The sequence below is a fragment of the Diadema antillarum genome, unplaced genomic scaffold (genome assembly GCF_040938485.1).
Source record: "Diadema antillarum isolate AM-2024a unplaced genomic scaffold, OU_Dant_1.0 seq00001654_RagTag, whole genome shotgun sequence".
NCBI classification, from domain to species: Eukaryota; Metazoa; Echinodermata; class Echinoidea; order Diadematoida; family Diadematidae; genus Diadema; species Diadema antillarum.
The window spans coordinates 372,501-400,000 of record NW_027272355.1 but is presented as its reverse complement, the minus strand read 5'-3'; the positions used below and the strand labels follow the sequence as shown (position 1 = coordinate 400,000).

Here is a 27,500-nt window from a genome sequence, read left to right as displayed (position 1 = left end):
AAACACAAAAAACAGAGAGTCTGATTTGAAAGACCTCGGTCAGCAGCACCCTTGCCTCTCCCGAATTCCAGGATTGTACAGTGGTGATCAGAGAGGTGGTTTGTTTGAATATGAAACATAGAAATGACTGGATTATCTGTTTGCTTTACAGCACTCCTTAATGTTCTTTTTTTTTCGATCTAAACAAGTGCGTCAGGCGAGAATTAAAGTAGGGCTGTTCACAATGGTGGTGTTGTACTAGGTCACAATTAGTGATGGCAACACCATAGAAACAATGTATTTATAACGAACATGGCATTGTCTGCAAAGTGCCCCTTTCTACTCTGTTGTTACTATTAATGCTTATTTGAAATAAGACTGCTTTAGTACTCAGTTTACATTTGTGGTACTGTGTAGATAAAGGCAACTATATACCTCAGTGTGGTTAAAGTCCAAGTTTCTGCAAAGTGACATTGTGGGCCAGTCATGCATATCGTTTGCTTTAGAAGTCTATATAAAGGCAATTTGATTCAGCATCATGCACAGTGTTGTAACCCATTCAGATCTAAAAGTTTACTCAATGAGCTCATGATCTATTACCGAATTGTGTATTATCCTCGCGTTCACACATGCTTTCCAAACCGACAGAGAAGCAACTTCCAAAGTAGATTATGTTACATGAACTGCAATCGGTAATGTCTTCTAGTACTATTTAAACATATTTTTGTAGTCTCGTTCTATACCTCGTTCTGTTTTGTTTGCTTTACTTCATGTGGTGTTGTTTGTTTTGTTTTGTTTTGTCCTCTGTCTTAGTATGTTTTATCATTCTCTCCATGTTCCCTTGATGTTATTGGTAATTTTTGTTAATTTCAATATTTTGTGCTTGTTTTAATATGTTTCATTCTCTCTGTGCTCCTTTTATCATTTGGTATTTTAATGTTTAAACTGCAATATGTGTATGATTTGTTTTCAAGGGTACATTCTATTTTAAGAAGCCTGTGGCTTTCTCAGAACTGTACCTGCTACATTTTGTAAACATTTTATATAGAAATGATTTTTATTACTGAATAAATGTATGACTTGAATGAATGAATGTATATACCCGATGTTAAAACACATTCGATCTGAATTGTATTTAGCATCGTCGAGATAAACGTGGTCCCTGAGTTAGCTGTCAAACTTCATGCAATTTTGAAAGCACTTCCTGATAGCAGGAGGTGTACACTATGCCAATTGATTATCACTTTAAACGAAAATAAGTGTTATTATAGTGTCACTTAAGTTTGCCTTGCTGTAATTTGTACCCCACGAGAGATTTTCTTGTGGTTAAGGTTTAGCTTCCGTTTAAGCTATAATCTCTTCCTGTCCAAAACATCGTTGGTGTATGCTACAAAATGAAAGCACCTCACAGATGAAGATGTGACATTATAATGATTATTTGTGAAGAGTTAGCGCGCGGTCTTAGGACAGAACAAAATCTAAAGTCTATCTAATGTTTGAATAGCATCCATATCACCAGTCTGCATTTTGCAATGACATTTCTTGTTATTTCCTAAAACCTATAAAAAATAGTCATTCGTCTTGAATATTAAATCTTTTTAATGGGTCATCCCAAAGTATGCCTTGGATTATCGCATCTATAGAACAGAAAGCTCCTTTTTTATGAATACGGTGTAGGTATACATCCGTTAGAATAAACACGGTTATATGTTATTCCTGCTTGGTTGTAACGCACTTTGTTATAACAAAAGAAAACTGCTGAAACGAGGACTTTATGTTACAATGGGAGTCGCCTGTATTAAAGAGTGGAAAGAGTGTTCGTTGTTGATATCGACGACGCTAAAACCTTACAGGTAGGCCTATCTGATATCACATGATGATAGTGATACAAATATTTTGTGGTTGCAGCTGATATGTTCTTTACTTATCATCCCTTTAACTGGTAAGAACAGATTGGGTACTTGCTATAGGGAAAGAAAAGGGGAATCCCCCAAACAAGACAACAATACACTCCCCGTGAAAATGCAAACAAATACCAGTAAGATCACGGTCTGCGTACCCGTATAGTGTTTATGGCGCCAATACTCGCTGTGCACAGTCTCCAAAAAAAAAAAAAAAAATCATTAGCGTACATTTGAGCTTGATATCTGTATGCTACGTGAGTGTCAAAAATTGAACATCAAAAATAGGGAAATAATTGAACGTGGATTACTAATGATAAAACGAATGTTGTTAAATTACAGGATTGCTCGAATTATTTTCACTTTTTCCTCAAATTTGATCTTCAGAGACTACCAACGTCACAATGACTGGACAAGAATGAGCAAAATGAGCTAAAGACACTGGAGTCTTCGTTTCTTCACCGAAGATCGGTTTAATTGTAGCACCTGCAGCTCATGACGATTGATGACTGGAATTTACATGGAAACTGCAGGTTAAAGGTATGGTATTTGTGAAGGTGAGTATTGGCCTTTTCACTTTTGTGAGAAACCAAGTAAAGACTTATGAAATAATGCAAAGCATACCATTCTAAGAGGAAGTCAAGGTTTGTTAGATGGGTTTTGGAATGGCTGAGACATCCCAAAAAAAAAGTAAAACAAAGCGATCCTAATGTAAGATGGATCCCGCCTTTTATTAAGAATGCTCTGTTTTTGGATATCTCAGCCATTTCAAAACCAATTCCGTAATAAACCTTGAATCCCTCTTGGAATTGGATGCTCTTTCATATTTCATAACAACTTTCTCATTATCTCAACAACAACAACAACAACAACAACAACAACAACAACAAGAAAAGATGTAAGAAACTTGAAGTTAGGTCTCAACAAAAATTATACGATCCCTTTAACGCGCATGATATTTACCCTCTTGTTATTTTGCATTCACAAAAAAAAAAAGTTTAGTTATAGTGCCATCAAGATTTTATCTTCTCCCAAATTCATATAACTGCTTTAGATATTCATCTGGACTCTTTCTTCGCAGTTGTACGATTGTATCTCACAAAAAGAAGAAGGTAAAGGCAAACGTAACATGATATCTACTATAAAGTCTAATTTATAACCGATGATCTCGGAAAAAAAAAATCAGTATTGACAACTAATATCACATCAATATTTAAATTATGGGTTTGAATTCAATAATAATACGATTCTTTGATCGATATGAGGTTTCTATGGTACTGGTTATCTTTTCAATTCAAAATTTCCAGCATTTCCAGGATTAGAGTTCTCTCCTTTCGACTGAAAAAGAAAAAGAAAACTTTGGACCGAGGAAGCCATACCATCTAATGCATAATTATGTATCATAATGAACATGAAACTAATGGGAAGAACTTAAAACATAAATTATACTTAACCTGCTTGCTATCTTATTTCCATTATGGCTGATGTACACACACAGGTTGACCAAATCAGCAAATGCATGTGTATGTTTGTATATTTTTACAAAATACATAAACGTTTTTCTTTGAAAATCAGCTCATGCAGTATTTTTAGATGCAGGTTGTCATAAGCAAAACAAGCAATTTTTGAAGAACATAAGCGCTAAATGTGGTAGGATATTGCAGCGTGTATCATCAAAGGTAGAATACGCATGTATTTTTTATGACTGTATACAAAAGCATGCCATCACCAACCACAACACATATTTCAAGAGCATGGTTGCAATTAGTCTGGATTCAAGGCATTTATCTGATCAGCAAATAGGTCATTACGACAATTATGACTTTCTCTCTCTCTCTCTGCTTCGAGTTTGAAGAGCGTTACACATCAAAACCGTCGAAAATGGCGGCACATTGCAGTGTGATTTGGCAAAGTACCATTCGTTGCATTTTACATGGGCATACGTATACAGATTAAGCACAGACGCCAATGAACAATCACAAAACAAGTGCTATATCATTATTGAACGAGTCCACTATCAGCTCAGAGTATGATTTTATGACTATGATAGAAGCCAACAGTTTTCACACTACTACCTGTTGGAGATTCCGAAGACAACGGAACCGACGTTACTCCATTTGAGGTCGGTTTAACTGTCGTACCAGCTAAGTAAACTGGTGAATTAAAAACAAAAAACAAACCACACACACATAGCATGTCTTTTTTATGATTGCATAACAGCATGACATCACCAACCACAAGGCGTATTTCAAGAGCATGGTTGCAATTAGTCTGGATTCAAGGCATTTATCTGATCAGCTATAATGCCATGACGAAAAACATGACTTTCTCTCTTTGTTTCGAGTTTGAAGAGCGTTACACGTGAAACCCGTCGTAAATGACTTCTCATTACAATTTGATTTGGCAAAGTACCATTCCTCGCATTTTACATTGCGTATAAAGATTAAGCATATCATAAACGTCAATGGACAGTTACAAAAACAAATGCTGTATCATTAGATAACCGATTTCATTATCACCTCTGAGTATGCTTTTAAGTACTTTATGGTCACTACGGAATCTAAGACAAATAATGAAGGCTAACAGCTGGCACACTCCTACCTGTTGGAGATTTCGACGACATCGGAACCGACGTTACTCCATTTGAGGTCGGTTTGACTGTCGTACCAGCTGAATAAAACACACACACACGGCAAAGACAGTTTAATGTTCCATGAACGATATTGGTTTTATGCTAAATGTTGATATGCATTTCCTTTTGTATAATACACTCAAATAGACTTAAATAAATAAATGAATAAATAAATAGATAAATAAATTCAGTCCCAAATACCGCAAAAAAAAAAAAAATCAGTAGCTAAATTTTGTTACTTTGTCTGTCAAAATACTCTACGAAAATAACAGCGTCACAGGCATTACACTTGTTGCTTCAAAATGGTGTTTTAATTGTTTTCTATGTTTGACGGAATAATTTTTCATTATGTTAGGCCTATCTTTCTCTTATATTCTATGCACTCAACATAATCTTTTGTACGTTCTTATTTTCTCAAACTCTTGCGCTTCAGTTATGATAATGGCCGCAATGTACTTACTGCCTGGAACAAAATTTCTTGCAGCTGTGGTGTTTCCAAGATAGTTTCCACTCACACAGAGATACTCCGTATCAAAATCGGGTGTTGCCCTAGTGAAAGCTGAAGCTGTTGAGACTGGAGATGGGTTGTCAGTGACGTTTTCGTAGATATAGAACATTGTGACAAATGGGTTTGGTTGGTCAGCTGACAGGATGGTACAGGTCACAGTGAGCATCGTTGTAGCTGTGTCGTCACAGAAGTCAACGGTCATGATACCAGTATCAGGCGGGACTACAAGGCAACAGTAATTTTGTCTATCAATTTCTGTGACATGTTTTTATAATGGTCAATATATTCAGTAACATGTTTTTAAAGATTTTCTTTCTATTACAACCATCATTAACCATCAAGTTCTTTTATTGCTTATTTCCTGTTTGTGAATATCCTTTGCTTCCAATACCATTATTGATAGTAGAACACAATAGTTAAAGAGGGATTGCAAGTTCAAATGAGATTTCACACTGGTTTAATCTTTGGAAAATTGAACTCTCTATAGATCTAGTATAAAATATTTGATTTCCACTGTATATAACTATATTTCATGAATTTGAAGATTATATACGTAATTATGCGGAAAAATAACAGTTTCAGAGAGCGATTCCTCGCCAAAATCGGAAAACGGCTCTCGATCTAATTTATTGTACAAAATAGGGAGAGACGTCAAAAGTAGGAAACAGCACCGCTGTATACACTATCCATGAGAATCGCACATGAATGATGCTACTTGGAGGATTATTTTTTGGCAAACATTAGCAGTTTTAGTGTGATATGTTCTGATTTCTACAGTACTTTTAGGAAATTATAGTCTTCGAAAGGGACCACAATACCAGTTTCATAAAATTATTTGATGTTAAACTAGGAACAAGGAAGAAAAAAAAAATAGACGTGGTCTGGCTTACTTATTTTTTCCCAATTGACAGTGCAACCCGACGACATAGGCCGGATTCGTGTCATGGGGATTGCCAAGCTGCGTGTGGCCAAACATTCTTTGGTATGCTCGGAACACTTCAAAGATGAATGTATTTATCAATCTATGGCCATGAAAAGGAGATGAGTTTCTCTCGTCGATTTAAGTTACAACTTTTTTTTTCCAGTTACAACAATCAACGAATTAAAGCACCAACAATAGTACTTTCTACGCATCGAATCTTTTCAACTCCGAGTCCGGTTCTGCTATTAGTGTTGTAGTGCTGCGGTACGCCCTGGAAACACCTTCATGCTCAACTGCAGCTGAGCCTGTTGAGGCTGACTCTTCAACAAGAATGTAAGTTCCACATTCCGAGGAGTATATACCTCAAAAGAGAAAAAAAGCAAGGGTATGTAGGCCTATACACCAACGGTAGCTGTCTCTTGTTGTTAGGCTTCTAATCTAACGCTAGAATTGAACAAACGGTCAGCCCAGGATAGTAGAGACAAATCCTCACGTATCACTTTAGCATTATACTGGTATTCTATGATAATATAGTATGATTCACTACATATCACGGCGGTCAGCAAATTTTCAACTTCAAAAAAAGTCCTGAAAAGAGCATTTCAGCCTTACTGAATCAGCTCTAGTGACTAAAGTTTGGCTTACCGACATTATGAATTAATCCGAAAAAAAAAAAAAATGTTTCTCTTGCATAAGTCTCTCAGGTGCCTTCCAAAAACAAAGCACACTTCAATTGAGGTGCTGCTGTAAACCTGGCTGTGAGCGTAGTGTTGATGCTGTCAGCTGTGAATACAGCCTCGGTTACACCGGAGCCGAATTAGCTGCGAATCCACCCGAATATACATATTCGGGTGGATTTGGGAGCATTCTGTTCTCCTTCCCCGAATGGGCAAAATTTCGGGAGGGATTCTTGAACATTCGTGGAGGGATTCGGCTCGTCTTGAAATGTTCAAAACCAGCCAAATTCCCGAATACCCTCCAATATACTCCCGAATGTGGCCCTGACAAATTTCATTCTGGCCACATTCGGGATGTATTTGGATGGAATGCGGGTGGATTCGGGGAGGCATTCGGGGCATTCTGGGCAGATTTGGGCCCATTCGTAATACTAAGGGAGTCACGGCCCGAATGATCTAGCCAAATATACCCGAATAATCACGAATAGAGCCGAATCTGCCCAGAATCCCCGGAACACCTTCCCGTATCCATCACAATTGTTACCCGAATACAGCGCAGAATACAGGCGAGTGTGCCGAATAGACCAGAATATGCCCGAATAGCAGCCGAGTAGGTCGAATGAGCGGCCAGAATAACCCGAATAGCCTCCTGAATATAACTAGATTGGCTATACGCGTGCAGGGAGGCCTCGTATTTTGGCACCTATTCGCGTTGGCATTCGTTTTTTTTTTTGTGTGTGTGTGTGTGTGTGTGTGTCTTTTTTTTTTCGGGATGCCCAAAATTGATTCGGTCATTTCTTGGCGATTCTGCTCTAATTCGGGACCTATTCGGAACCTATTCGGGGAGCTCTCCGAATCAGAGACGAATATGTTCCCAATCCATCTGATTTAGGCCATATTCAGGCAAAATTGGTCCAAATTTATTTGGGAGAATTCGGTTCTGGTGTAACCCTGGCTTAAGGGTCTCACGGACCGCGGCACACAGCTGATAGCAGCTGATGAACGTTGCTGTGTGTAGCGTAGGCCTTTAGGCGCAGTGGAGGGGTGACACACAGCTTTGTGTGTTTCTGTTGAGATATGTGCTCCTCTGAAACAGAAACGAAAACCCCAATCACAAAGACATGCCGGCTCACCCCGGATCTGATCCGGGGTGATCTGGGGAGAGATCCGTGTTGACGCCTTAGGCATCCTTGGACATCCGGGAGGCCAAAACGGCAACTTTCGGAGGTCAAAAACATACGGCGTCATTCGGACCAGGATTGCCGTGTTGGCAGAGCAATCCGGGATGGTCCGTGTGGCTGCCGTGACGTGTAGCTGCCGTGTAGATGCCGTGTTCGTTCGACGTGTAGACGCCGCACTCATCCAGCCTTATCCGTGTAGCTGCCGTGTTGATACCGTGTGCACTGTCATATCAACGCTCGTCGTCGCTCAATCAAGGTGAACTATACCGGAACCCTCCCCCCCCCCCCCCTCCCGGATCGGAGTGTAGATCCTTGATTATCCGTGTTTATATATGACTGAGACCTTAAGCCCCAGTCACATAATATGAACACGTATCTTAAGGATGATCAGGGGAGTTCCGGGATAGTTTCGCCTTGGATGGAATGTTGGTGACTCTACACACGGTATCAACACGGCAGCTACACGGATAAGGTCGGAACAGCACGGCATCTACACGGCATCTACACGGCGTTTACACAGATAAACACGGCAGCTACGCGGCGGCCACGCGGACCATCCCGGATTGCTTTGCCAACACGGCAGTCCGCGGATGACGCCGGATATTCTTGACCTCCAAAAAAGTTGCCGTGTTGGCCTCCCAGATGTTCAAGGGTGCCGAAGGCGTAAACACGGATCTCTCCCCGATCACTCCAGATCTGATCCGGGGTGATCCGGCATGTCTATGTGACTGGGCCCTTTAAGCCCCTTTTATACTTTCACGGATCGCATCACGGATGACCACGGATCGTCGATCCGGGATCACCCGTACTGTTTCCGGCATGACCGTATTGACTCCGTAAAGTTTCTGTAATTATTCTTGATCGTCTGGCATGTCCGCGGAAAACAATTAAGCTTGCTTAATTTTTCATCCCGGACATCACGGATGAAAATCAATACGAACTCTTCCTTGTTGGCACCGTCTACTCCGTAAGTGTCGCCTCAGTATTCCTTCCTTGTAGGCATCGGCTATTCCGTGTTGCCTCCGTACTCATTCTGGGACAATCCGTGAAGACATCGGGACATCCGTATTAGAATCGGCTCCATCCGGGATGAAAAATTAGGGTATTTTGCCAAAACAAGCTCATAAGGTCCATGAAATTTGCTCAGATCTTCCCCCATCAGTACAGCCATCAATCCCTCATACTGTTCGGACAGTGGTCGTCTGAGGAGCTTAAGTGACCCTGGGCCACACACACCTCCTTGCTTTTATGTGTATTTTGATTTGTTTTGTTTAGCTTTGCCTTGTTTATGTCATGATTTTCCAGAAAAATGACAGTTTGCAACAAAGAGATTTGACTTCATGGTGTCGACAAGCAGAGAAGTGTGTAGGCTGCTGCAGATTTTCAAGTGCGCTTGCTATACTTAGCTCTTGGGGCACGTCAACTGATAATGATAAAGTATTAAAAGCAAAAGTAAAAGTCATCTGTCAACATTTTGGGGATATCCGTGTTAGGACCGCGAAGGGACCCAGTTGCATCCGTGTTCTTTCTTGATATCCGTGTTAGCTCCGCATCGTTTCCACTGTGGTCCGCGTTCATTCCTTGTTTGTCCATGTAGACACCGTACTTGTCCTTGTAGCCTCCGTACTTGTCCTTGCGGACACCCAGTTGGGATCGTATTCACACCAGCATGCGGCATTGAGAGGAAAATTGATATTTTGCATGCCGGAACACCACGGATGACGATCCGTGGTCATCCGTGTAGCAATCCGTGAAAGTGTAAAAGGAGCTTTACTTTCTTGATGAAGGAAGAGTCGGCCTCATGCTGCAGTTGAGCAAGAAGCTGCATCATGGCGTACCGTAGCACTCCAATACTACCGGCCTATACTCGCATACCAGATAGTTAGTAGCAGAACCAGGCTTGGTGAAGAAAAGGGTTCGTTGTGGAGAACATGCTATTGTTGGTGCTTTAATTCATTTTAATTGATTTGTTACTGAAAACAGTTTTAACTGATATCGACAAAGGACATGTATATTCATCTTTGAAGTGTTCAGAGTATAACAAAGAATGTTTGGCCACACGCAGATATTTCATTCCCCACGAAACGTACTCGGCCACTCGTTATATTCGTCGGGTTGCAATATCAATAGGGGAAAAAGTCAGAACACGTCTTTTCGATCATTTATCACTAAAAATGCATTAATTTGCCAAACAATAATCTTCCCAGTTACATCTTTCATGTGCAATTTCGCATGGATAGTGTATACACATTTAAGTCGGTCGATGCGTGCCAACTGTGTTGTTTCCTAGTTATTTGTCTCTGCTTAAAATTACATCGGAAGCCGTTTTCCGATTTTGGCGAAAGGGCGCGCTCTGAAGCTGATACGTTTTTCTTGAATTTTCTTCATATTTATGTATATGCGACCCTGCATCACAAAACCAACAAAAGGTCGCCAGACATGGATTTTTAGTTCAGAACAGATTCTGAAAGAACAGGCATTCAGCTTTATAATGTATAACTCAATTCAAATTGACTCTCCTAACCCATTCTAAAATTGGGAAGAAAGCACACACTCCAGAAAAGTGTGAACTGAGAAAAGAGGCTCTGAAGTACAGGGTGTACTCAAGCGCTTAATCTTTACCAAGCCGCGCTAGCTGTGCTGTGAATGGGACAAAAGACAGGATGTAGACCACAGGAGCAACAACAATGAAAGGATTATCAGTTTATGCTGTTCAGCATATTCTGGTAGATTAATAATTTTAATCTGGTCAATAAGTTAATCATTTTGGTAATCTCAATTCGAAATTGAGCATCTTTTATAAATGCATTCTGTTCATGTTAAATGCAAATTTTCAAAGCAGTACGGTCATTTTTTTCAAGTCATCATTTCTTAAAAACATCAGAATTGAAAGTGAAAAATATGCAAGGGGTTTTTAAGAAATGAAAAGGGGACTATATCAGACATACCTAATCACACAGTTCTACAAAAATCAAAATTTCTTATACAGTTTTATGATCCCAAACTTAAGCATAACGTAGAAGAAAACTTGCGCTTTCATAAGATATGGACAAGATTCGCTAGGTTAACCCATTTCACCTATTTTCAGTCCTCACACAAAATCAGTGCGTGATGACGTTTTGTTGATTTTGTGATGTACGGCCACTTACGGTGAAAGACGAATGTTTTATGCCAGATCAGGAAAGTTTTTCTTTCGAAAAATTGAAACATTTTGAAATTTCAGATACATTTGCATTACCTCTTTAACAACTAATTAGATTTGTCCAGTCAATAATGACTGCTTACACTCTTATTTCTGCGGCGTCAAAAATAACTCGGAAAGTGTGAAATGTGACTCGGAAATGGCGCCAGCTGGGAGTCAACTCCTTCCGAGTGAAAGCTACTCGGACTTCCGAGTCAAATGATTTCACTCGGATTCTGAGTCACTTTCCGAGTCATTTCTGTGGCGTCAAATTAACTCGGAAAGTGTCAAATTTAACTCAGAAATGGAGTCAGTTAGGTGCAATCTATTCCAGCAAAATGACACGGGTTTCCGAATTAAAAGATCACAATTTCGCTCTGATACGGTGTCGTTTCCCGCATTGTAAGTAACCCATTTTGGTGTAGTAATGACTCGGAATTGGTGTGCACTTTTCTAGAGGAATGCGGAATGGAGGAATATATAGGAGTTTTCATCGGTGAGTACCTACCTTATTCACAACACTCATATAAATAATTGCCTGAAACATGGTCTAAACAGTCAGTTTTATTTAGGGCAAAATGAACTTTCGACACGGACACATTGACTGGTAATGGCGTAGCCGTAGGCGGCCGTACGGTAGCTCAAATTAGCAATCAAGATCGTATGTGTATTTCATGCATGTACAGTGGAGGTGTAGCTAGGTAGGTTCACATCTATTGTAGATTGGTTAACGTATAGCATATAGCCCAGGGCTACGTACAAAAGGTACGAGCTACCGTACGGCCGCCTGCGGCTACGCCATTACCAGTCAATGTGTCCGTGTCGAAAGTTCATTTTGCCCTAAATAAAACTGACTGTTTAGACCATGTTTCAGGCAATTATTTATATGAGTGTTGTGAATGAGGTGGGTACTCACCGATGAAAACTCCTATGTATTCCTCCATTCCGCATTCCTCTAGAAAAGTGCACGCAAAATTGTCCATCTTGAAGACAAAAAGTTGCAAGACAACTCGCGGCCGCGGCGGATCGGCGAGAAATGACGCTTTTTTTTTGTTTCGCGGGGGTACTACGTCACATAGGACACATGACATGTTTTGTCCAATTGTAGCGCTCGTATGTCATGTACACCGCGCTGGGTATTTCTGATGTGACTCTGTGCAGGTGTAAAAAAGTCCGATAACCAAAATGATAACTCGGATTTGAGTCAGAAGTACACGGTTGGCGTTAAATTTACACGGATCGGAGTGAAAAATTTCTGACTCGGATTCAGAGTTGAAATTCTGACTCGGCAGAAGTAAGAGTGTACACTTACCCTACCCTGTATTTTTAAAGCATGACATTCAGCTATAACAAAGAATATGTAATTACTTTTTGACATTTCAAAAGTTTTATTTTTCTTTTATTTTGGCTTTTATTATGACTGCAAAATTAATGTGAGAGTATGGATATGGGGGGGGGGGGAGGGACAGTTGCAAAATATTACAGCGCAACCATGAGAAGTAATTGGACTACCAGTGAACATTGAGAGAAGTGATGCTTTCTTGCTGGTTTAGTCTCACCACACTGATGTCCAGTGGTTTCACATCGTAGAGATTGCCTGTAAGTGTCCTTTGTTGGCACGAAGGTAAACGTACTTGTTGTATCAGTCAGTTCTGAATTAATAGCATTTGGGGCGTTTGTTGTTACTATCCCAGTAGTCTGTGGTATATTACTAAGATACCAGTTGATGTCTACCGCTGGTCGGCTTCCTACTGCTGTGCACACTGCCTCGTATGTTTCTCCAGCGAGCAGAGTAGAATTCAACGTTAATGATAAAGTTGGTGCCACTGTTCAAGAGTTCAAACACACACACACACACATATTAGAAGCAAACACAAGTTTACACATACAAGTACAAACACAGGTCACACACACACACACACACACACACACATACTTATAAAGGTCTAATAAACAAATACCAAAAGAAAAAGTGCCCTTTTTCTCGCTATTAAAATGTGTATCCGTAGCAGGTAAACTTATCTTTTTGTTTCGTACAACACATCTCGATGTGACATCTTTGGCATAATGCGGTTGTTTTCTATTATTACAATGTGAGAATTGAGAAAAGTGTATTGTCAAAGCAAATAATTCTGATTCCTTATTCGTTATTTCTTTTTCGTTGTTCACTAATTTCATTTTCAACAATGACATCAATACATATACAACTGAAAATATAAGGAGGCATTGGAACCTGATAGATCAGTCACTTTCGATCCTTCTTGTAATCTACATGCTATCTATCAGCAAACTCACCCTCTACAGTAAGTTCTGCTGCTGTGCAGGATTCCCCACCTCATTCGACTGGCAAACATAACTCCCTTCCTCTGCAATCTGTGTATCAGTGATTGTCAGTGTAGATAGCTGGCATCATCTGACACACTGAAGTCAGCATATTTTGGTGAAGGAGTTAATTTGTTCCCTCCACTGAACATGGTGACCAGAAGGGTTCACTGAGTCATCATTCCATGTGAAAACTGATGATGTTCCTCCAGTCACTGTACATATCAGTTGTGTGTTAGTTCCACGTTCCAATGCTACTGAAGCTGGTCCATTCAGCGTCTGGCAGTGTGTTACCATTATTACCTGCAAGTAGAAAGGGATAAAGAGAAGAGCGGTATCTTATACGTTTGTGTTTGTTAAGTGAAGGCGAATGCTGGCTGTATTGGACAGTGTAATATTTATTGTATATTCACGAAAAGCACTATAAGCCATCTACTGCTGAATGTCTGATATATTGCTTAAATACAAAAACAAAACAAAACATGGGACTCTTTAAAGAAAAATAAAGATTGTCCCAACAATACTGACATAAACTCAGATCAAAATAAATCTTAAATAAAATAGATATGCAAGATAGTGTCTCCACGAGGGAGCTCATAATGAATGTCTTGTAGAGGGATGTTATTATAATAAACGACGTTTTCAAATTACATCGTTATACTTACGCCGTGCAGAATCATTGTTGCAACCGAAATGTACATTAGGTGATAAGCCGCCATGGCCGTATTCTGTTCAAAGCGGGGGAAAGCAGACAGCAAAAAAAAAAAAATAAAAAATAAAATCAGAGTGCGTGTATAAGAAATACGTTTTCAAGCCATCATAACTCTTGTATTGTCATTGCAATTTAGTATCTATTGGGTTGTTATGTATCTTTATCTTGGAGGCTGTCGGTAGAGATATTCATTATCTTGTAGACTGGCCTGACTGGGCAAATGCAGAGAGCGATTTGCAAGTCATTATTATTTTTTTCTGCTTTTGATAATTACAAACATCTACGTTGATATTTTCTTTGATTTATTGTATTTTATGGTAGCATGTTACCAGGTTGATAGATACACCACTATATACTTCTGTTTTTCTTGAATGTAGAAAACGAGAAATAAGCGGGAAGATATGACTCGGCTTATTTTCCTTAGCGGCCACATGTCTAAAGCGACCACTGAAAACCCCCCGAAAGAAAAATCCTGTTAAAGAACCTGTGTATAGCGGCCACCTATCCAACACAGCCAGCGGCCACAAATTTTGTTTTCCGCGGTAGATTTTAACCTGTCTATAGCGGCCACAGATCCAATGGAGCCGTAGTTGAGCCGATAATTCAGCTTGTTTTTCTGCTTTGTAGCCGTGAGAGTAATTCACGGGCAACGTTTGGTGACCGCCACCGCTGCATTCATCACTCATTCCAGTCATTATAATGCACTAGTGTTAAGCTTTCTTCACGACTGTACGTAGGCCGACGCATGATACTGTGCGACCGGTGATAAACACCAGCATTGTCCTATGCATGAAACACACGTGTGCATGTACACATTCATGTAGGCCTACATGGAAGTACCTTCCGGGGCCAACGAAACGTTTTCAGAAGTTTGAGGGGCTCTTCCGGGTTTCGTGAGCTGACAAGCAGCTGACAAGCAAAAAAAAAAACAAAAAACAAACAAAACAAAAACAAGAAAAGATAAAAAAGGGGTCTTCAGCGCCAAAACATAACCTTACCGCAGCCACACTTCAAGATCTATATCCAGATATCTATTTATTTCTAGTGCACCTACGTACTTCCGGGTTAAATAAAAAGTTGTGGGGGGGGGGGGCAAAGAGATTACACCTTATGTATTCCTTTGTATCGTGCAGACAAAGTGGGGGGGGGGGGGGGACGAGCCCCCTGGCTCCCTCCCCCCGTTCCGCCGGCCATGCCTACAGATCGTATATAACAATTATGTACGCCCACTATTTTTTTTTTTATCATGGCTACATATACTAAAACACTGATCAATTCAGTGCTTATTTACGTCTATGTAGGGCAATTTGTCAATCAGTTGCAAAGAAAAATATCTGGACGGAAGAATTTCATGAATTTGAATAACAAAGCAGTACCCGCTGCATGCTATAAGGATTAGAACCAACACTTACTGTCGGGCGAAAGCTCGGTGGTCTAGTGGAGATGACGCCTGTCCGGTGATCAGGAGGTCGTATAGGTTCGAATCCTGCTCGAGTATGTACGCCCATGATTCTTTATCATGGCTACTACTAAAACACTGATCAATTCAGTGCTTATTTACGTCGATGTAGGGCAATTTGTCAATCAGTTGCAAATTATACATTTACATGTACGCTGAGCACACAAAGTTGGATAACCTGTCTATAGCGGCCACCTGTCTATAACGCTTATTTTTTGTTTCCCTTGGGTGGCCGCTATAGACAGGTTTGACTGAGTAGGCCATTCGTTTAAGGATATGGACGTAAGATTTGCCTTCAGCTGCTGTGCTACGTGTACTTTCAACACTTCTGATTATATACACGAATTATACAAGTATTCACCATTGTACGAATCACCTAAAATGCTGTGTTACGGTGAAATAGGTACACGGACAAACGGATTATGAATCCATAATAGAAAGAAGCATTGAAGCATAATGATGGTACTTCTTGAATAGTTTGCAGGCAAATCGCTATACCAGGGTCCTAGAGAATAGATATATCAGTCAGAATTGTAAGTGGAAAGATATGTCTTACCTTTGATGACTTATTTTGTTGTTGAAATGTCTTTCACTGGATAGACCGGCGCGCTTTCTTCACATGTAGTTAAATGAAACACTCAACGAAGAAACAAGACACACTCTGAGGCGAGTCAGTGAATTGCCCCCCTCGACTATCGATAACCAAACTATTTGATGATAGTCGATATATCGCCCTCTTTTGACGATGAACCATTTATTAATTTCATAAGGAGGGCGTGGTAGGAGGGTAAAAGAAAATATTTGCATGTGTTTTTATGTTATGCTATCACATACCCTCTTCTGTTACTGGGAAAATATGATATAAAAATATGGGAAAAATACTGTCATCACGGTGATGTGAACACATCTTTGTTTCATATTTTGCCAAACCTTAGGATTCCTGGTGTTAGTCCATTACACTATACAGCTCATCATGATATCCATGCAAGCTTTAACTGACATCTTACTGTTTATTTGTGAACAGATAATGACGTTCTTATTTAAACTTTATCTTGTCGATATTTTTTTACGGTATAAAGTTACAACAGTGAGATACAGCTTGAATAAAATAGAGGAGCCTAATGGAAAAGTTTGGCCTGCGGAATTTTGTCCGAATGGACACCTGCGGGAGACGCGCAAAAACTTGAAATAATATGCAATGACCTTGTTCATTGAAGTGTAGCCACATATAAAAAAAAAGTTCTTTGGCACGCCAGAATTCACTGGTGCCGAGAATATCTCTGTCTTCACCCATTATCATCTCCGAATAGAGAAGCATGTGTGATATACATAATAATTCAAAAGGTGAAATCGTTGTCACGGTAACGGTAGACATGAAGGGTGATTCAATATTTTGTTTTTGTCTAGGTCATATTTTGAAGGGGCATGTTAGTGCTCCCCCCCATCTCTCTCTCTCTCTTTCTCGCCTTTCGTCTCAGTTTTATTATTTACAAAATTGCTTATTACTTTACTGCTATTATTGATATCGCATTCTGAACCTTTCCTGTCCAACACATGAACAGAAGCCAAAAGTACGACTCTATGCTGAAGTTCTGACTGATCGTTTGACCGGAAGAGACTTCTGTTCAAACGATGCTTCGCATCATTATCGTCTGAACGGCAATAATTGTGTGTGCAATATTGTTTGTTTATATGATTGGAATGACCGGTGACTTTATCTGCATTTGCATCCAATATTGGCACTGGTGGCCTGCTTTTATACAGCGTTCCTCTGAAAGAATGGTGTTTGGCATGGACCCAAATTTTGTCTCTTTCTCTCTCTCTTTTATTTTTGCAATGAGACTATAGCACTACTATTAAACGACAAATGCATAGAGACGTCAATACAAATATTTTATATCAAACACTTCAGTTTTAAGAAACCTCGACATGGTAAAGTAAATAGAGTATAACATAAATATTAACAATAACAATGATGTATGCATCTTACTAGTGGATCTTTTTAGAACCAACTCAGATCCGACCTTTTAAAAGTTTTCTTCCATACACATTTAAGTTAAACAAAGTACATAAAATGTCATGAGCATTATTTTTTAATCTTTAAAGAAGATCGTTATGTCTGAATTGTTCGCAGGCATGCAATCAACATTGTATGCACACATTTCTGGTGATGTAGGACCTATATATACAGTATATTCTTGTTCACCATTTTTTCTGACGTTTTAATAACCGGCACTGTGTAATGCAATTTGTCCTGGTTATTCGAAGTAATGATGTAGTAATCCCTTACATATCGCTGTCCAGATCAGTATTCATAATGTTCACTGTCTAATGTTTGTTCTTTGTAAGTGTACACCTCATCCAGTTTTAATTCTGCCATACAAAGGTACAAACAATCAAACAAACAAACAAACAACAAAACAGCAACAAAAGAACAAAGCATTATGAATCTAACACGCATGTTGTTAAAGCACTTACACAGTGTAATATCAATACATTTGACACATTGAGATTTGGGGGAAAACTTCATTTTTGCAGCTTTATTGCGTTCTTCTATTGGTTGGTTTATCTAATACAGAACCTACATCAAAATCAGAAAATAATGTAATATTGTCCAAATAATTCATATATAGAGTGGATAAGAGACAGTTCGCCTTACAATAAAGGATGGGTTTGAAACTACGGGTCAAATTATTACCAAATTCAAGAACAAGATTTATCATTATCATTTTTTACATCATAAAGACTTTCCTTCATTGACTCAAGATTAAGGTTATCATATCGGAATAGATTCAAAGAGTGTCCCGTCTAAGTTTCGAAGTGACAAGTGTTACATTTTGTAAAAGGACGAAGACAATCAAAACCAAGAGTAATATTGTCATATCAGTCATTGATTCGACTGATACTAAAAGTATCTCTCTCTCCCTCTCTCTCTCTCTAAATCATATGTTTGGATATGATTATGTACATACAGTAATATAATATCAATATAACCCACATACTGAATGAGGTATGTTGCACTATGATACATGCAAGTAGTTCCGTCACATGGGCTTATAGTTGGGACTCGGCTGATCAACCTCAGTGCTGTTTATCAAAGGACTGCGTGATGCGGTTTCCGGCAATAAATCAAAAGCTATTTCTTGTTATTTCTTTCCAAACGTAGTTTCAAATTTATCAGTAGAAACTTTGTGACATCTATCACCTATAATATCTGTGGGTATTTATTGAATCGTATTCCTTCGGTACGATAGAAAAGTTATAATGTTTATTCTAATGGACATCTAAATTAAAACTTAATAGTAATACAAATCACAATGACAACCATAATAACAACACAAATGTCTCTTTTAAAAACATAAAGAACCTCGGAAAATGATATTGAGTGCGTTTTTTTTAAATATGTGAATTACCATGAAAACGGCATTCTAGTATTTATAAGGTTAGATTAATCATTATTTTCATTATCGAAAACCCAGACGTCAGATTCAGAGTCGTGTCCTTGTCGCCATACAGGGACTGTATAGGGTGTAATACAATACAATTATTTACTGCTGTACACTAATTACATGTACATTGAATAACACTGGTAACTACAGCAAAATGATAAGAAAATAAATAACTTAGAAAGAATGTCCACAACAATAACATGAGTAATGTGATGACTGTTGAACCAGCGTACTTACACCACCATGTTTGTAGTTACAGTAGGCCTAAGCCATCAAGAAAATGTTCATTTTACTAGTGATACGTAAACAGGCACTAACAAGCATGTGGAAGCTGTGAAAGGCCAATTTCTACAATTGAACTTGTAAAATTATCTACGAAACAATTTTTTTACCAATAATAACTTGTGGACATTTTTAAGCCTCCGCAAAAAGGGTGCCGGAGGCATTATATGTTTTCGGGTTGTCTGTCCGTTCGTCCGTACGTCCGTTCCCATTTGTATACGCGATAACTTGAGTAATATTGATCGGAATATTACCAAACTTGGTCCAACTATAAAATATGATAGGGCAATGACTTGATCACATTTTGGGTGAAATCAATCAGAGGTCAAATGTCTAAAGTCAATGTCAAATCATAAAATTGAATCCGTTTACGCGATAACTAAAGACTGAACCAAGCAAATTTCACGACACTGTGTCCAAGGATGACGTATGGTTGAGATGGGGCAATTACTTGATTAGTTTTTGAGTGAAATCGGCCAGAGGTCAAAGGTCAAGGTCAAATCCTAGAATTATTCATTGACGCAATAACTCAAGACTGGATAAAGCAAACTTCATCAAGCTTGGTCCAAGGATGACGTATGATGGGGCAATTAATTTAAGTTGTTTTTGAGTGAAATCGGCAAGAGGTCAAAGGTCAAAAGGTCAAGGTCAAATGCTCAAAATTTCACTATTTCCGCCATATCTAGGCGATGCCTCAAGGTATTTTCTTGAAACTTAGTGTATACATGTACTACCAAATAAAAATTCCCCAGAGAGAGTTTCAGGTCAAAGGTCAGGTGAAATTGTTAAAATTTCACTTTTTTTTCTCCAGATCTCGCAAATGGTTCAAGTTATCTTCATGGAAATCGGTACATATGCATGTACTGACTGGCAAGGATTATTTAGGGAATCAAGGGGTCATGGGTCAAAGGTCAAGGTCAACTCCTCAAAATTTCACTTTTCCCCTCATATTATGCGATTCTTGCAGGATTTTTCTTCAAACACAATGTATTATCACATAGATATTCTCTGAAAAATTTCTTGCAAAAAGGTCAAAGGTCAGAAAGTCAAAGCTCAAGTGAAAGCGCTATATTTAATTCTTTTCCTCCATATCTTGAAAGTGACTCAAGGTATCGTGAAACTGAATAGATATAATATATGCATGTTCTACCCAACAGTGTTTCTCTCGGGAATTTTAGGGTCATATGGTCAAAGTTCAAGGGTCAAAGGCCAGGCTAAAATAGATTTTTTTTTTTTTAAATACTGAAATTACACTTTTTCTTCGTACCTTGAAAACTACTCAATGCACAAACTTATAAAGGGTCAAAAGTAAAGTCAAAAATCCTTATTTCCCCAAATACATAGGGCCTGTCTGTACTCTTAGACTATATAGCAAACCTACTTCAAGGAAAGTGAATATTGAACACATTTGTTACATATCTGTCATTTCAACATGTTGCCAGTTATGTGAAACTGCCATCACACATTGTCAAGACATTGTACTACAGACCTATGAGGAGAACCATGCATTATGGCAGAGGAATGCCAGTCGCCATAGCAATATTTCTAGTTAAAGGTACATTTCATACGATATTTGAAAAATCTGTTCGCATTAACACGACTCAGCATTGCATAAAAACAAGCAAAGTAGTACTACTCTACGGGCATGCAGGGAGTCGTTTTTGCTGTGTTGAACATTGATAAAGACGTAAAAACCTTTAGGACAATCACGGCACAGGAATACATAAGAATTGAAATAATTGATATTCTGTTGCAGTTTGTTACGTTTCTGTTGAAAGGCTGCTCTATTCTCAAATCTTTTGCTCAGTAGGACCTAAAAATGTAACGTCAGTCAATTAAGATTAATTAGCTCAGGAGGACCTACAAAATGTAAAGTCGGTCAATTAAGACTTGAAGCGGGCACTAACAAACACTGACACATCCCATAATATATGAAAATTAACTCAAGCTACAATTAGCGTCTATCAAAATGGTTTTTCATCGTTATGGACGCCTAGACTGTTATATCCGCAACAGATTCATACAATCTCTCATCTAAGTTCTGGAGTGACAGGTATTCCTGGAAAGAGCAAAGTAAGCACAGTTGAATGGAAATAACTTCATATTAGTCTTAAATCATTTCTGTGATCAATTAACCTTTGATGTATGATGATATCTAAAAGAATTAAGACATATCAAAGCGTTCAAATGCCTTCATTTTAATAATGACATATTATTACATTAATCGTTTCCAATTCAGTTTCATTTAACACTATTCAATTGTGTATAATCAATACGGTCCGACAAACTATATGTTCACTCTCATCAAATTTTAAACTAATTAATCAATTAATAATCTTTTAATCAAAAAGATGTTTTATAACATAAGAAAGGAAGCACAGTCCTGTGCAAGTACAACCCAGCTTGAATTTACGTTATAACACAATAAACAAACAGTGTTTGATAATACACTGTATCTTTTACGACGAGTCAGTAAAAATACTCATCAATAGAATGATGTTTGACTCACTAAACCTGCATTTGTGAAGGTGCTACTTGATTGGTAAATATTCGTCTGGATTTGATAAGGTTTTTTTTTTTTTAATGTTTATGTGACTCCAGTATTCTTTGTCGTGTAATGGTGAGTTGAGTTTAATTCTTTTTTCTGCCTTTTCTTTCCTTTTGTCCAGGCGCGTGGTAAAGAAATACAGTTGACACGGAGTGATTTGTACTTTTAACAAGATACATCTGCATAGGAAAGTAAACAGTTTTACAACAGCTAGATCGACAATAAGTTCATTAACACAATATAAGAAAAAGTTAATATCATGAGGAGCATCTTTCACTCTGACGATGAAAGAAATGAAACCGGTAACATAGCTTACGTGATACACTTCCATTATCGGCTCAAGTTTCCTCTGAATGACGTCATAAGAGCATCTCTTTGCTGGCACTATTTCCCAGCAGCTGGTCATTATAGAGTATCTGAGGAAGGAGGAGAAATAGACATTTTCAAGACCTTTTGATCTCCTTATATACTGATCTGTGTTTTTATTCATTAAACAAATTTGATAAATACGCAATGCGCCATTGTCGCGAAAGTGTCGCATCTAGACTGATTCCGCAAAAAGCGTAGTTGGAATCGAAAAAAATTCTCATCAACGAAAACAAGCAAACAACAGCAAAATCCACGCACACACACATTATACATTCACCTGCTAGCAAACAGAAAATGAAGGTAAATACTCACAATTCTTGACCACAGTGAGAAGGGCGTGGCATCTTGTATCCCTTGGTAACCTGCTGCTTCACCATGTCCATCGTCATTTTGGGATATGGCCTTGCTCCTTGAAGACATATTAAACATATCACGTATTTCAACATTATATCTAATAGTGTTTAAGTTATTTTTTTCTGTTTTCTTTTTTTTTTTGCTACCTACTTTTATACTGTTTCTTCACTGGCAGTATAAATCATGATTCTCAAAGGAATGCACACTAATTGTAAATCTCAAGAGACATTACATTTTTTTTTTGTAAATTACGTTCACAAATATTATGTGTCATTTTACATATCATAAAAGTTCTATATTCTGGTATGAGTTATACGGGGAGAATAACTTCATATTATCACTTCCTTTAGTCTAGATCGAGGTTAATGAATTTTGTGATGTAATACCTAGAGTGACGATCTCCCAAAGAAGGATTCCGTATGACCAAATATCGCTTTCTAGAGTCCAATTTTTATTCTGCATTCCTTCAGGTGACATCCAGCGTGTTGGCTTCTGCAAAAAAGGGGAAAAAAAAAGTGAACAGCATATCTCATACATTTTAAAGAATACAAACATTTTTACCTCCATTCAATTTCACGTTAATGAACTAAGCAAAGACAGGTATCAGTGTGTTGTCTTGAGTAGCAGATTCTCGGACTTACTGTTTTGAGACTAAGGAGGGAATGGAATAGGCCCTTTAACACACAATCTTACTTTTTTGAGTTGATTGAGATATACTCTGTGGCAGGAAAACATTCGCGCAGTAGTAGGAGAATTTTTTTTTTCCATATAGGTGTGTGTGTGTGTGTTTTATTGATGTATGTTATATGATGTAGGTATATCTAAACCCTTTTCAGAAAAAGAAAAGAATAATGTCCTTGTTAAGAGGGGTATCTACTTCTTGTTAGTAATCATGTTCAGATGGAATTATGCAAATTCCTCCAACGATTGTATCCTTGAATAATATAGGTTTTCCCGGTCAATTTCATACTTTTGTCATTAAACGTGTTCAAGTTCCTATTCTGAGCATTCGGTTTCACGCATTCAACGCTGGCAGCACTTTTCAAATCGGCAATCACATTAAAAAATCCGGTCATTCGAATTCACTATCGGAGCATTCAAATTTAAGTGAGGAGCACGCATTTCAGCAGTGAGCCTTCAAATTGATGTCAATCTGGCGACGGAATCTCGTCGGCCACCTATTCATTGAAAATTTTGAACTCGGGCTTCACTAAAAGGAGTACAGGCACATGTCCCTCGGATAATATAGGACATAAAAATGGAGGTCCCATGTGTGAGAGAGTAACAACTCATGCACGTAAAAAATCCCTCTTCATGTATACTCATCGCAAAGAGTAGGGCGTTTAAGCCGGTCAATTAGTGGTCTCACCTACACCCAACTGGACCCCATGGAAGACCAGCTTTTGCAGCTGAATATGGGCTATCGAGCCATCTTCTCAGATGGAAAATGAAACAAACAAACAAACGAATATTATAGGAAATGTATAGGCCTACAGACGAGCATAATATGGAAGGTTTATTGACACCTTCGGGAAAAGAAAAAACCCATCAATTTCGACTACATTAAAACTGATAACATGAACAATGAATGCATCTAATTTGGTGTTTTTTGCTATCTTATTGGTTTACTTTTGAGGGACTATGTGAGATCATTGTGCGTCAGTTTGTCTTCAAATTGATACATTGTCATTATGTGGTTAGTGTTGGGGCGAAAGATGATTAGACTATCGTTGTGTTGTTTGGATGCACTGCTGATTGGACCTAACAATTTAAAATTTATTGAGATGAGAAACGAGACTGTTCTCTGTTCATTGCAATGAACAGAGAACAATGTAGGACCTTTGAATAATCATAATTAGATACTGTACTATTAAGCCTTCGCCGGTTGTGTGTGCCTTTTCTCCTTTCTTTAAGAAGGAGAAGAAGAAGAAGTTTACTCCATTTCCTCTTTAAATTGAGTGCAGGAAGTACGAACTTGGTCGCCTGTAAATGAAATTACACGTTCCAAACAAGCTCGGGACTATCACATGACTATCCCGTGAATTTGAATGCACGAGTGGGAAGTGCAATGCTCATTATTTGGAAATTGAATGCCCGATCGTGAATATGATTTGACGAAAACGAAATAGAACTCCCATGAGTGAAATTGATGCCTCGGATTCTGAATTTGAATGTCCGAATATTTTCGCCTGCGTGCGCTGTGTGAATTTTGAATGCATATTAATGAATAATGGAATTGCAAAAGTATGAAATTTACCGGTAAAACCTATACTTACCCTCCCAGAGGGTGAAATGAATGACGTCATACCGTAGTCAGAAATCTTACAGATCCTGTCTTCCGTCATTAAAATGTTGTGAGCACACAGATTTCCATGGATAATCTAAGGAAGTTATCACATTGTGAACACTCTGATAAGAAATGTCACGGATTACAGGCTTGAAAGAACGCTATTTTATTGTACATAATTATCTTTTTCAAAACTCAGGTAGAAGAAACATGCACACACACACACACAACACACACACACAATGGGCTCAAGTCACAGGATGGGATTTAAATCTGTCATATTCATATGGATGAAAAATCATATGTGGAGGAAGTTGGTACATTTTTGTGGGGTTTTATAATTATGTTCCAAGAAAGAAAGAACACCATCAAGTACACATTTACATGTGTGTGTGTGTGTGTGTGTGTGTGTGTGCCTAAACAGAAATTCAAGCATATTTTGTTGTGACAGCTCTCATGTCATAATTGGTGCTCTGTTCTTTTCCTACATAACGTCCTGTTCCTTACCAATGTCATGAAATGCCTATTAAATAAACCATTCCTTTGTGGATCAGATTCAATTCTTGTGGACAACTTTGCCGTTATCGGAAGAAGGCAGAACTTATTTTGATTCTTTGAAATGTGATTGCACACTGGGTGGACGAGGTGTATTACTGATGAACATTGTATTTCTCCATTAGGGTACAGTCTTCTTCCAGTGAGCCCTAACATACTAATGCGATGTCTCCAGAGGATCTTTTTTCTTCACTCAATGACAAAACTATGCATCAATTCAGTCTTCGTCTTGTCTTTGTTTGCCGATAGCATATATAATATCTCATTATTCTCTTACATGATCCAAATATGCTTCTTGAAACTGTCTATAGTAGACTTAATCATTAAAAAAATGGATTCAAGATTCATAATTGGTGCTCTGTTTTTTTCCTACATAATCACCTGTTCCTTACCAATGTCATGAAATGCGTATTAAATAAAACATTCCTTTGTGGATCAGATTCAATTCTTGTGGACAACTTGTGGACAACATCTAAGAAACTGATAATAAGCAGCTACATCCTAGAAACCTTAAAAGCTCTAGATTTCAAATCTGAATCAGTAGCAGGTGTCTTCTATTATCTTTACTCATTTCATAAACAATTTGTACGTCTGCATTACTTGCACTTATATCAAATAGATACAAACTGACATTTCTTGCATAATTACCTTGTTGGACGCAAGGAATTCCATCCCTTTTGCCACCTGCCAGGCGAACTTCAGTAACTTGGACTCATCAAAGCGGGGCTTTGCTGGCTTGATGTTCCCATAAGGAGATTTTGAAGACTGGTTATTAAACTGGAGAAACGTCAGCAGTGTCCCACCGGAAACGAATTCGTGTACAATGGCACCTGTTTGATGTCACAATATTAATTTTTACAGTAGTCGATACAAAGGTTTTGAATACTTCAACTTTGCAGACATTATTTTTTTTTCTTGATTATTACCAACATTGATATTCTTAGCAAATGAATGTCATTCAATAACTTTGCTTAACATCATGAAAAGAGCAAATCAAACGCTGTTTAAAGCGCTTTTTTTCCATTGAAAGATACTACGCTTAGATAACGCAATATTTTGTATTTTTGCTTTGTTTTTTCTCGGAGTAAACTGATAATACTTACGATATTCTTCACAGAATCCAAGACACCTCACGATATTTTGATGATTTGGGAGTTTTTGCAAATATTTCACCACCTGCAGAAGGTCTGGAACACTTTCTGTATAGCAGAAATTAGATATTCTGATGATTAAAAAAGATGCATGAAGCTAAAGGAACGAAAGAATTATAATTGACATTCGGAATCACAATTTTCCGCTAGTCTATGGTTTAAAAGCATGCTTTAAACAAAGAGATTTTCTTTTAAAGTCGATCAGCGAAATATATATACTTTTTTGGTGTTACGAATTCCAACATTTATTCTTCAAGACCCGTCGTAAACCTATTTTCATGATCATTTAACATACAAATCATTGTCACAAAAGTCATTATTTTCTTTACAATGCACGACTGTATAATTTTACCCTTAAACATGAAGTGAGGGCTTTAAAATGCATCTATTTTTAAGTACTGTGTATTTCTTTTTTTTATATATAATTGCAGGCAAATGGCATTTTCAACCTTGGAAATGCTTAAGGGGACACCTGCTTGCATTTTGTATCATCATGAACTAATGCTGTTGCTCTTAGACGTATAGCTTCAAATGTCGATCAATAACTTTGTCAGTTGACTTTTTATTATTTAAATGCTTAAAAAAATCCACATTTAAACAGGAAAGCAAAACATCGTGTTATTTAATGAAAACAGTATTAGTAATAACCTGTAATCTGCCTCAGGGCTACCGGAGCCACTCCCTGTTTTGTGCGGAGTTCGCCCTTCCAAACGTCGCCAAACTTCCCCAAGCCGATGGAACCAAGTCGAGAAAAGAACGTTAAGTTTTCAGGTTCCAGAGCAACGGTGCTTGGTGTAAGTGGCTGATATACAGCATTACCTGTCAAAAGGAGGAAAATAGGTTTTCATGTTTTCATTACAGTCTACCCTCTTTTTTGTTTGTTTGTTTGTTTGTTTCTGCGTTTGAGACGTTTAAAAAAAGCGACCTTTTGTACAGTGATGCTCTTCCATCACAATACTTCACTACAGACCAGTTACGATAGCTTGTAATTGGTTTGGTCATCAATATTGGAATACTTCATACTACGCCCT

At 38.2% G+C, this 27,500-nt stretch overlaps 2 protein-coding genes across 3 annotated transcripts in view; both read right to left on the bottom strand.

The window, feature by feature from the left end:
- The window catches only part of LOC139711399 (uncharacterized), a 274,375-nt gene that overhangs the window by 166,549 nt on the left and 80,326 nt on the right, over positions 1-27,500 (bottom strand). The gene's annotated exons all lie outside the window — the stretch shown is intronic.
- Positions 21,199-27,500, bottom strand: part of LOC139711388 (tyrosine kinase receptor Cad96Ca-like) — a 6,344-nt gene continuing 42 nt past the window's right edge. The window contains exons 2-9 of the mRNA XM_071623274.1: positions 27,118-27,288; positions 26,422-26,517; positions 25,967-26,148; positions 24,753-24,857; positions 22,863-22,965; positions 22,435-22,531; positions 22,070-22,169; positions 21,199-21,264 (exon numbers count right to left, since the gene is read on the bottom strand). Coding sequence (XP_071479375.1) covers positions 21,199-21,264; positions 22,070-22,169; positions 22,435-22,531; positions 22,863-22,965; positions 24,753-24,857; positions 25,967-26,148; positions 26,422-26,517; positions 27,118-27,288 — 920 coding nt within the window. The remainder of the gene's footprint in view (positions 21,265-22,069; positions 22,170-22,434; positions 22,532-22,862; positions 22,966-24,752; positions 24,858-25,966; positions 26,149-26,421; positions 26,518-27,117; positions 27,289-27,500) is intronic.